We start from the raw sequence: 12,161 nt of genomic DNA on the forward strand, positions 1-12,161 counted from the left end.
CCTGTCCAGAATTGCCAACACCTCTTCCCTACGTACCTCAATGCCATCTATTCTATTAGCCTGGGGCTCAGCATTCTCCTCCACAACATTATCTTTTTCCTGAGTGAATACTGACGAAAAATATTCATTTAGTATCTCGCCTATCTCTTCAGACTCCACACACAATTTCCCATCCCTGTCCTTGACTGGTCCTACTCTTTCCCTAGTCATTCGCTTTTTCCTGACATTCCTATAGAAAGCTTTTGGGTTTTCCTTGATCCTTCCTGCCAAATACTTCTCATGTCCCCTCCTTGCTCGTCTTAGCTCTCTCTTTAGATCCTTCCTCGCTACCTTGTAACTATCCATCGCCCCAACCAAAACGTCACACTTCATCTTCACATAGGCCTCCTTCTTCCTCTTCACAAGAGATTCCACTTCCTTGGTAAACCACGGTTCCCTCGCTCGACGCCTTCCTCCCTGCCTGACCGGTACATACTTATCAAGAACACGCAGTAGCTGATCCTTGAACAAGCCCCACTTATCCAGTGTGCCCAACACTTGCAGCCTACTTCTCCACCTTATCCCCCCCAAGTCACGTCTAATGGCATCATAATTGCCCTTCCCCCAGCTATAACTCTTGCCCTGCGGTGTATACTTATCCCTTTCCATCATTAACGTAAACGTCACCGAATTGTGGTCACTGTCCCCAAAGTGCTCTCCTACCTCCAAATCCAACACCTAGCCTGGTTCATTACCCAAAACCAAATCCAACGTGGCCTCGCCTCTTGTTGGCCTGTCAACATATTGTTTCAGGAAACCCTCCTGCACACACTGTACAAAAAACGACCCATCTATTGTACTCGAACTATATCTTTTCCTGTCAATATTTAGAAAGTTAAAGTCTCCCATAATAACTACCCTGTTACTTTCGCTCATATCCAGAATCATCTTCGCCATCCTTTCCTCTACATCCCTAGAACTATTAGGAGGCCTATAAAAAACTCCCAACAGGGTGACCTCTCCTTTCCTGTTTCTAACTTCAGCCCATACTACCTCGGAAGAAGAGTCCCCATCTAGCATCCTCTCCGCCACCGTAATACTGCTCTTGACTAGCAGCGCCACACCTCCCCCTCTTTTGCCTCCTTCTCTGAGCTTACTAAAACACCTAAACCCCGGAACCTGCAACATCCATTCCTGTCCCTGCTCTATCCATGTCTCCGAAATGGCCACAACATCGAAGTCCCAGGTACCAACCCATGCTGCCAGTTCCCTTACCTTGTTTCGTATACTCCTGGCATTGAAGTAGACACACTTCAAACCACCTACCTGAACACTGGCCCCCTCCTGCGACGTCAAATCTGTGCTCCTGACCTCTATACTCTCATTCTCCCTTACCCTAAAACTACAATCCAGGTTCCCATGCCCCTGCTGCATTAGTTTAAACGGCCCCAAAGAGCACTAACAAATCTCCCCCCCCAGGATATTTGTGCCCCTCAGGTTCAGATGTAGACCATCCTGTCTGTAGAGGTCCCACCTTCCCCAGAAAGAGCCCCAGTTATCCAGAAATCTGAATCCCTCCCGCCTGCACCATCCCTGTAGCCACGTGTTTAAATGCTCTCTCTCCCTATTCCTCATCTCACTATCACGTGGCACGGGCAACAACCCAGAGATAACAACTCTGTTTGTTCTAGTTCTGAGCTTCCATCCTAGCTCCCTGAAAGCCTGCCTGACATCCTTGTCCCCTTTCCTACCTATGTCGTTAGTGCCAATGTGGACCACGACTTGGGGCTGCTCCCCCTCCCACTAAGGACCCGGAAAACATGATCCGAGACATCACGTACCCTTGCACCTGGGAGGCAACATACCAAACGTGAGTCTCTCACGCTCCCACAAAATCTCCTATCTGTGCCCCTGACTATAGAGTCCCCAATTACTAATGCTCTGCTCCTCTCCCCCCTTCCCTTCTGAGCAACAGGGACAGACTCCGTGCCAGAGGCCCGTACCCCATGGCTTACCCCTGGTAAGTCCCCCCCCCCCACAAGTATCCAAAGCGGTATACTTGTTTCTCAGGGGAACGACCGCAGGGGATCCCTGCACTGACTGCTTTTTCCCAGTCCCTCTTACAGTTACCCACCTATCTCCAATCTTTGGTGTAACTAATTCCCTGAAGCTGCTATCTATGACCCCTTCTGCCTCCCGAATGATCCGAAGTTCTTCCAACTCCAGCTCCAGTTCCCTAACTCGGTCTTGGAGGAGCTGGAGATGGCAGCACTTCCTGCAGGTAAAATCAGCAGGGACACTAACTGCATCCCTCACCTCAAACATCCTGCAGGAGGAACATTGCACTCCCTTCCCTGCCATTCCTCTAACTTTCTACCAAGATCTGGCTAACAACTAAATTAAATTTTTATTAAAAATAATAATAATATAATAAAATATGGTACTTACCTCAGACCAATGGGTTTTATTATTAGGTTAGAGGAGGAGGGCGGGTGGGAGATACGACACGTGTAGTGTCTCGGGTTTCCTCTCCACCAGAATTTATTGGTGAGGGTCTTCCCAGACGTCCGCGGGTCGACTTCCTGTTCCCGCCTAAAACACTAATTTGAAAAGAAAAATTCTCAGCTCCTGCTGAAATTGACTAACCAGCCAGCTCCACTCCCGCCAAAATCGACTGGCCTGCCCCTGCAAAGACAACTGCTTTTAAAGGACTGACTTACCTCCCAGCAACCACTTCCGCAATGCTCCCGCTGAAACTGACTCACCAGCTGTTCTCACGCCGAAATCGACTGGCCTGCCCCTGCAAAGACAAGTGCTTTTGAAGGTTGACTTACCTCCCAGCAGCCACTTCCGCAATGCTCCCGCTGAAACTGACTCACCAGCTGTTCTCCCGCCGAAATCGACTGGCCTGCCCCTGCAAAGACAAGTGCTTTTAAAGGACAGACTTACCTCCCAGCAACCACTTCCGCAATGCTCCCGCTGAAACTGACTCACCAGCTGTTCTCACGCCGAAATCGACTGCTTTACCTTCATCCACATGCTTGGTTACCTCCTCAAAGAATTCAATAAGACTTGTTAGGCAAGACCTACCCCTCACAAATCCGTGCTGACTATCCCTAATCAAGCAGTGTCTTTCCAGATGCTCAGAAATCCTATCCTTCAGTACCCTTTCCATTACTTTGCCTACCACCGAAGTCAGACTAACTGGCCTGTAATTCCCAGGGTTATCCCTAGTTCCTTTTTTGAACAGGGGCACGACATTCGCCACTCTCCAATCCCCTGGTACCACCCCTGTTGACAGTGAGGACGAAAAGATAATTGCCAACGGCTCTGCAATTTCATCTCTTGCTTCCCATAGAATCCTTGGATATATCCCGTCAGGCCCGGGGGACTTGTCTATCCTCAAGTTTTTCAAAATGCCCAACACATCTTCTTTCCTAACAAGTATTTCCTTGAGCTTATCAGTCTGTTTCACAGTGCCCTCGCCAACAATATGGCCCCTCTCATTTGTAAATACAGAAGAAAAGTACTCGTTCAAGACCTCTCCTATTTCTTCAGACTCAATACACAATCTCCCGCTACTGTCCTTGATCGGACCTACCCTCGCTCTAGTCATTCTCATATTTTTCACATATGTGTAAAAGGCCTTGGGGTTTTCCTTGATCCTACCCGCCAAAGATTGTTCATGCCCTCTCTTAGCTCTCCGAATCCCTTTCTTCAGTTCCCTCCTGGCTATCTTGTATCCCTCCAACGCCCTGTCTGAACCTTGTTTCCTCAGTCTTACATAAGTCTCCTTTTTCCTCTTAACAAGACATTCAACCTCTCTTGTCAACCATGGTTCCCTCACTCAACCATCTCTTCCCTGCCTGACAGGGACATACATATCAAGAACAAGTAGTACCTGTTCCTTGAACAAGTTCCACATTTCACTTGTGTCCTTCCCTGACAGCCTATGTTCCCAACTTATGCACTTCAATTCTTGTCTGACAACATTGTATTTACCCTTCCCCCAATTGTAAACCTTGGCACTGTTGCATGCACCTATCCCTCTCCATTGCTAAAGTGAAAATCACAGAATTGTGGTCACTATCTCCAAAATGCTCCCCCACTAACAAATCTATCACTTGCCCTGGTTCATTACCAAGTACTAAATCCAATATTGCCCCTCCTCTGGTCGGACAATCTACATACTGTGTTAGAAAAGCTTCCTGGACACACTGCACAAACACCACCCCATCCAAACTATTTGATCGAAAGAGTTTCCACTCAATGTTTGGGAAGTTAACGTCACCCATGACTACTACCCTGTGACTTCTGCACCTTTCCAAAATCTGTTTCCCAATCTGTTCCTCCACATCTCTGCTACTATTGGGGGGCCTGTAGAAAACTCCTAACAAGGTGACTTCTCCTTTCCTATTTATGACTTCAACCCATACTGCCTCAGTAGGCTGATACTCCTCGAACTGCCTTTCTGCAGCTGTTATACTATCTCTAATTAACAATGCCACCCCCCCCCCCATCTCTTTTACCACCCTCCCTAATCTTATTGAAACATCTATAACCAGGGACCTCCAACAACCATTTCTGCCCCTCTTCTATCCAGGTTTCCGTGATGGCCACCACATCGTAGTCCCAAGTACCGATCCATGCCTTAAGTTCACCCACCTTATTCCTGATGCTTCTTGCGTTGAAGTATACACACTTCAACCCATCTCCGTGCCTGCAAGTACTCTCCTTTGTCAGTGTTCCCTTCCCCACTGCCTCATTACACGCTTTGGCGTCCTGAATATCGGCTACCTTAGTTGCTGGACTACAAATCCGGTTCCCATTCCCCTGCCAAATTAGTTTAAACCCTCCCGAAGAGTACTAGAAAACCTCCCTCCCAGGATATTGGTGCCCCTCTGGTTCAGGTGCAACCCGTCCTGCTTGTACAGGTCCCACCTTCCCCAGAATGCGCTCCAATTATCCAAATACCTGAAGCCCTCCCTCCTACACCATTCCTGCAGCTCAGCTGCACTCTCTCCCTATTCCTAGCCTCGCTATCACGTGGCAGCGGCAACAAACCAGAGATGACAACTCTGTCCGTCCTGGCTTTTAACTTCCAGCCTAACTCCCTAAACTTGTTTATTACCTCCACATCCCTTTTCCTACCTACGTCGTTGGTACCAATGTGCACCACGACTTCTGGCTGCTCCCCCTCCCCCTTAAGGATCCTGAAGACACGATCCGAGACATCCCTGGCCCTGGCACCTGGGAGCTCTTTCATCAGTTGCTCTCCATTCTTCATTGCCTGACTGGCAATCTCCAAATGATCCCGAATCTCCTGAACCAGGATCTGGAATTCCACAAGAGCAAAGGTATTTTGTGAATAATAAATAAAGTTCATGTATTGCAGCTTGACAGAATATTTAGCTCATTGAAACAACACAAAGTAATGCTGAACATCATAATTCCTGGAATCCTAACAGGTGAATCAGATTTTACTGTCAACCAAACACAAAGTAAGAGGACAAGGTCAGGGGTAATAGATTTGGTAGGTTCAGGATTGGTTAACGAACAGGAAGCAGAAAGTGGGGAGAAATAGGTCTTTTCCGGTTGGCAAACTGGAGTTCCACAGGGATCAGCGCTGGGGCCTCAACTATTTACAATCAACATCAATGAAGGGACTGAATGCATCGGAGCTAAATTTCCCAATGACACAAAGATTGGCAGAAAGGTAGGTTATGATGACAGGCAGCACGGTGGCACAGTAGTTCGCACTGTTGTCTCACAGCACCAGAAATTAATAATAATAATCTTTATTGTCACAAGTAGGCTTACATTAACACTGTAAGAAGTCTGACAACACCAGGTTAAAGTCCAACAGGTTTGTTTCAAACACTAGCTTTCGGAGCGCTGCTCCTTCCTCAGGTGAATGAAGAGGTAAGTTCCAGAAACATATATATAGACAAAATCAAAGCTGCAAGACAATGCTTAGAATACGAGCATTTGCAGGTAATTAAGTCTTTACAGATCCAGAGATCGGGGTAACCCCAGGTTAAAGAGGTGTGAATTGTACCAAGCCAGGACAGTTGAAACTGCCGGCTCAAAGTGGAGAGGATCTCCAGGAAGATCGCGCATATAGACACTGACATTAAGTTTCTACAAAGATGCAAGAAAGCAGACAAGATCCCGAAAGGGCTACAGATCACAAACCCACTCAAGTCGACCTACAACACAGACTACGCTGAGAGACTCTGCCGTCGCACCTCTCTCACACTCCTCAACCACCTCGTCCGCCAGCTCTACAGCAGCCGCCGCAACCTGGAAACCAAGATAGAGGCCATATTCTCAACTTGCGCTCAGGACGCAGCAGACCAGCTGCGGAACACCGCCAAACAGATGAGACAACAATACTATGCTACCTATATGCACACCAAGAACAGGAAGCTTGAGAAACTCGGCATCACGAATGTGATATAAAATAGTTACTTTAGAGATATTAGTTACTGTGATGTAGAGATAGGCCAGTCTCATCCTGGTGAGTTCACAGACAAAGGATTTCAGACCGCATGGCAAAGCAAGGAGGAGGTGTGTCCACCATAGGAGGAGAAAAGGATGCTGGATAATAGGGGCCAGAGGAAGGGATTGGAAGTGAGCCAATCAGAATGTCTGACTAGGTCAGGAGGGGTATAGGATGACCTATGGGAATCGTGTATGTGAAACTTGATACCATTTGAATTGATTTGCAGAGATCCCTTTGTCTCTTTGTTCATTCGCTTTCCGGGGTGTAGGAGACTGGATGTGTCCTATGCTTCTGTGAAATGAATCAAGCTTGCAAGCTAAATAAAATAACTAATGCTGTACCTGCAAATCCATCTCGACTTTTATTGAGGCCAGACTGACGGGTAAAGAAATTTGGGATTTGACAATTGGTGCCGAAAACCCGGGATTTCTCAAGACGGTTCTGACCAACTGCGAAATCAGAATTAGACTGATTATGAACAGGAGGATGGGGAAAAAGGGCCCACAATGTACAGCTGGAAAATGACCGCGCATTGATTTTTCCCCTCTTCTTATCATCTGATTAGTCTGGTCACTCGCGGTTGGTACAGAAAGATCATCTCGACGAAATCAAAGGTCAGTCTGGGGATTAGAAATTTAATTGATGGGATTTCATATTGTTGATTCAGCTTGGGTTAGGTTTTGGGTTGATGGGACATCTAAAAGATGATTCAATTCCAAGTATAAGTGTTTTATGGCTGATGTGACTTCAGTAGATGGAGGTTCAGTCAAGTATAAGTGTTTTTATGGCTGATGTGACTTCAGTAGATGGAGGTTCAGTCAAGTATAAGTGTTTTTATGGCTGATGTGACCTCAGGATGAGGGTTCAGTTCAATGAGTGTTTTTAAATCTGAAGATGATTCAATTCCATGTGTGAGTGTTTTAAATCTATAGTTGATTAAGCTAAAAAGAAAATTGTACCCTTGGACTGTAGTGGCGAAAAACGCAGTTCTGAGGACTAGTTGAGATTGTGGGGAATTGCTTGGATAAATTTCAAGACAAGAACATCCATACAGCTGGATGCTGCATATTGGTTGAAGCAGAAGTCTCTCAAAGGGTTAACAGCAGCAGCCAAAGTTAAAGACGACAGACAGTGCTTCTCACTCAGGCCTTGAGATAACAGCAGCAGCCTGTAGTGTAATCGGATACCTTTCCTTTGAGTCAGTGAACTCCAGCAAAGTTACGTTTTGAATTAATTAAAGGAAACCAGTGGGTTTCTCCACCTCTTTGATAAAAGTTATTATTTTCGAAAGCAATTGATTGAAATTGCCAGAATCTTAAGTTTTACTTACTTGAAATAATGTTTATCTCATTTTATTTGTGAATTAATAGAAACTTAAAGAAGATCACTGACACCATTTTTAAAAGTGTAAATCTGGAGATGATAGTTGACTTTGCCAACATTTTTGTGAATGTAAGAAAAACTTGTTAAAAGAAAAATTGTTAAGATAAAGAATTAATTAAGTTGTAAATGTTATACAGGTTTGTGTTAAGCAAATCGTAAATTTAGTTCTGAGTTGAGATCAGAGCTAAGCTTGCAAGTTGCAGTAATTCAATTTGAATTTTCAAACATTTTTAAGTTTTAAAAGAACACTGTTAGAACCTTTTCAATCGTTTTGCCAAGAAAAAAAAACGCTCAAGTAGAGACAGGAAAGGCACGGGTCAAACAAAAGATGAGCTACGTAGTTCAATGGCTGGCCTTGAATTGACAGAAAATGATTAATTCAATAATTTTAAAATGTCAGTAAAAGTTTTGACTGCACCTGTAGCATTGTCTGCACTAATTCCAGAACCACCAGAGTATAATAATTTATATCCAGTCACTGCTCCCCAGATTCCAATCATGCCAGTAACTCCAGCCCTTTTTCGTTGATAGTGTGGGTCTTGATTTACCATCTTCACGATCAGTAGAGAAAGAGGAGCTCTGTTCCGCAAGCCCAGTTAGCTCTAGGACCAGATCTCAGACAGCGAGAGAAGGGCTTGATCCTAACCAGAAATAATTAAGCATACCACCTAAATCCCTCCAAACCAAGGGGAAACCGCAAATTTCAGAACAAAGGGAGCTGCAACAGATGATTTTGAAGAGAAAGAACTCCCTCTAGTGACAGGGAGGGACGTCGAAGTCTTGGAAGAACCAGAGGAAATAGCTAGAGTGCCCCCTGGTGAGACGCGGAGACAGTTGCCGATTAGGAAGATACCAATCACCTGAATTATGTTAGCCATGCCGCACTTCAGCAAGCCCATGCATTAGACGACGATAGACGGACACAGATCCTGAATGCGTTGAATAGCACATTTCAAAAGCCCATAAATATTTCTGCTATCTTCGACCTAAAACCTAAGAAGACTGAAGAGCCAGAGGAATTTCTGGAGCGTTTTAATGAAATCTACCGTGGGCAGTCAGGCGACTTGCCATATCAAAATGGTCAGAATTCCCCTCAATATTGTGCTATGTTAATGCATTGCCTACCACCTTCTGTGGCTACTGCTGTGAAATGTAATAACATGAATTGGACAGAGAACGACCCTTCCCAGATGGCAAGGGCAGTCAGATTTTATTGGAAGGAGGGTGTAGGCCAGGAAGGAGGCTCAGTTACAAAGGTTAAGACTGAGTATGTAATGAAAAAGGATGATCTGCGACCCCAACAAGCGGCAGAAATGGTAGTTTACCAGCAGGAGCCCCAATATTGTGACTTTGGGTGGGTGGATCAGCGAGGGGGAGGATATCAAACACACCCAAAGGGACCCTCAGCTCCTTTTTATGGCCCACCGTATGCACCAACAGCTTTACAACCGCCGCCCCCTCTGAGGGGCCATTGGTCTACTGGGAGAAGAGGACGGGGCAGATATAGAGGGAGCAATGCATGTTTTAATTGCGGCCGTGCAGATCACTGGCAACAGGAATGCCCCTTTAAAATACAGGCAGCAGAAGGAGATTATCCGACCCAAAGGAGAGGGTGCCCACCAAGGGGAGGACAGACGAGATACACTGACTTCTCCCAGGCAAACCCTTTCCCAACACAGGATTGACTAGCTAATTTAGTCATAAGGACTCTCCAATCGGACAGGGAACCTATTATCTCTCTGCAGATAGGAGATTAACATCACTCATTTGTAAACGACACTGGAGCAGCCATGTCTTCTGTGCAATCAGAACTTCGACTACCATTATCCGACCACACGCAGCAATTGTCGGGGTTCTAAGGACAGGTGTGTGAGTATCCTATTTCTGAACCTGTGACAGTCACTTATGAGAATAAGTCTGCAGATCATCAGTTTGTAGTGACTACTGGATTGGACTGTAATTTGTTGGCCCGAGATTTACTGTGTATCTTCCAGCTACAGCTAGAGTACGGAGACGAAGGGGTAACGGTCCAATCATGGAGGATGAGACAACAGTGCTATATTTCTATCACTCCCCAGTGGTGGACGTTAGACATTGAACATTCACTGCATCACGTTACCCTGGCCTATGACAGAACCGGACAAAACAGGGAGTTGGAGGACAAATACCGGCCATTAATTGGGACCGAATGGCCAGTCAAAGGTACAGCCACAGTCACGGGAAAAGAAGGTACAGCCGATTTTGTTACAATACCACCACATTTATGGCCACAGTCAGCTTCGGTAAGCCCTCATATTACACGTCAGGTCCACGACCAGTACCATGCCAGGGATCTGGGGCAAATGGTAAGAAGGGCAGTGGATCATTCGGATCCAACAGACTACGCACTTCAAGTCATGCCGGATGGCACTGCCATAAAATATTTTGTGGTCCCTGAAACAATTAACACTCGACTGCAGCATCACTGGGGACATGATGTTTTGGAATATGTCAATCCACAGGTCTGGGCGAAATACCCATCACAAGTGGGAAAGACAAATGTTACACCTATAAAGGTAACGATTAAGGACCATGTAAAGCTACCTTCCATTCGGCAATACCCCCTGAAATCCCAAGCTGCTCCGTCTATAGACAAATTAATTCAAGAGCTGTTGAAACAGGGTATTTTGGTCCCTTGCCAATCAGAATGTAACACCCCCATACTTGCTGTACCTAAACCAGCCAAACCAGACCAGTACCGATTAGTACAGGATTTACGTTCAATCAATGCCATCGCATAGCCGTTACATGCTCTCACCCTCCAACAGGATACTACGGTGTATAGCTCCCACTCGACTTTTATTGAGGCCAGACTGACGGGTAAAGAAATTTGGGATTTGACATCACCACCGGCAGCAACCAAGCCACCCCCGGTACCGCAGTAGAAAACAAGACAGGGAAATCTATTGTCAACTTGTCAGACTCCACCCTTCAACCAGACGAAATCGAAGTCCTCAGCAGAGGGCTCAATTTCTGCACCACCACCAAAATGGACCCCATCAGTCTCGCGGCAGACACGGAGGAATTCATCAGGCGAATGAGGGTCCGGGAATTCTTCCACAGACCCCAAGAGGCCGACAGCAAACCCAAGGAGACTACCAATGAACCGGAACAGCAGACCGAGAGATCTGCGGTGCGGCAACCGAAGAGGAAAGAGTCGAATTGCACCCCTCCGGAAGGCCGCTGCCTTAGACTCGACATGTATGCTCAAGCCGTCAGGAGTCGCGTCAATGCCAGATTCATCAGTCGCATTAACAAGACAGCCCCGAACGTCACCCAAGCACAACGCAACGCCATCCGCGCTCTCCAGACCAACCACAGCATCGTCAACAAACCAGCAGACAAAGGAGGGGCCACTGTCGTACTGAACAGAACGGACTACTGCAAAGAAGTACACCGACAACTGAACAACCAAGAACACTACAGACAGTTACCCGCAGATCCAACCAAGGAACACATCCGCCAACTTAACAGACTGATCAAGACCTTGGATCCAGACCTTCAGAGCACCCTGCGTGCTCTCATCCCACGTACACCCCGCATTGGAGATCTCTACTGCCTCCTGAAAATACACAAGGTCAACACACCAGGCCGTCCTATCGTTTCAGGTAATGGGACCCTGTGTGAGAACCTCTCTGGCTACATCAAGGGTATCTTGAAACCCATCGTACAAGGTATGTCCAGCTTCTGTCGCGACACAACGGACTTCCTACAGAAGCTCAGCACCCATGGACCAGTTGAACCAGAACATACCTCGTCACAATGGACGTCTCGGCACTCTACACCAGCATCCTCCATGATAGAACATAGAACATAGAACATAGAACAATACAGCGCAGTACAGGCCCTTCGGCCCACGATGTTGCACCGAAACAAAAGCCATCTAACCTACACTATGCCATTATCATCCATATGTTTATCCAATAATCTTTTAAATGCCCTCAATGTTGGCGAGTTCACTACTGTAGCAGGTAGGGCATTCCACGGCCTCACTACTCTTTGCGTAAAGAACCTACCTCTGACCTCTGTCCTATATCTATTACCCCTCAGTTTAAAGTTATGTCCCCTCGTGCCAGCCATATCCATCCGCGGGAGAAGGCTCTCACTGTCCACCCTATCCAACCCCCTGATCATTTTGTATGCCTCTATTAAGTCTCCTCTTAACCTTCTTCTCTCCAACGAAAACAACCTCACGTCCATCAGCCTTTCCTCATATGATTTTCCCTCCATACCAGGCAACATCCTGGTAAATCTC

General features: G+C 46.4%; 1 protein-coding gene across 5 annotated transcripts in view; it reads right to left on the minus strand.

The window, feature by feature from the left end:
- LOC140424649 (dystonin-like) overlaps positions 1-12,161 on the minus strand; it is a 302,630-nt gene that overhangs the window by 169,595 nt on the left and 120,874 nt on the right. For 4 of the 5 annotated variants that reach the window (XM_072507888.1, XM_072507885.1, XM_072507889.1 and 1 more), the window contains one exon: positions 5,131-5,314. In XM_072507888.1, the coding sequence (XP_072363989.1) occupies positions 5,131-5,314 (184 nt within the window). The remainder of the gene's footprint in view (positions 1-5,130; positions 5,315-12,161) is intronic. The other variant, XM_072507887.1, reaches the window with a different exon arrangement.

This window comes from Scyliorhinus torazame, chromosome 6 (genome assembly GCF_047496885.1).
Source record: "Scyliorhinus torazame isolate Kashiwa2021f chromosome 6, sScyTor2.1, whole genome shotgun sequence".
Lineage (NCBI taxonomy): Eukaryota > Metazoa > Chordata > Chondrichthyes > Carcharhiniformes > Scyliorhinidae > Scyliorhinus > Scyliorhinus torazame.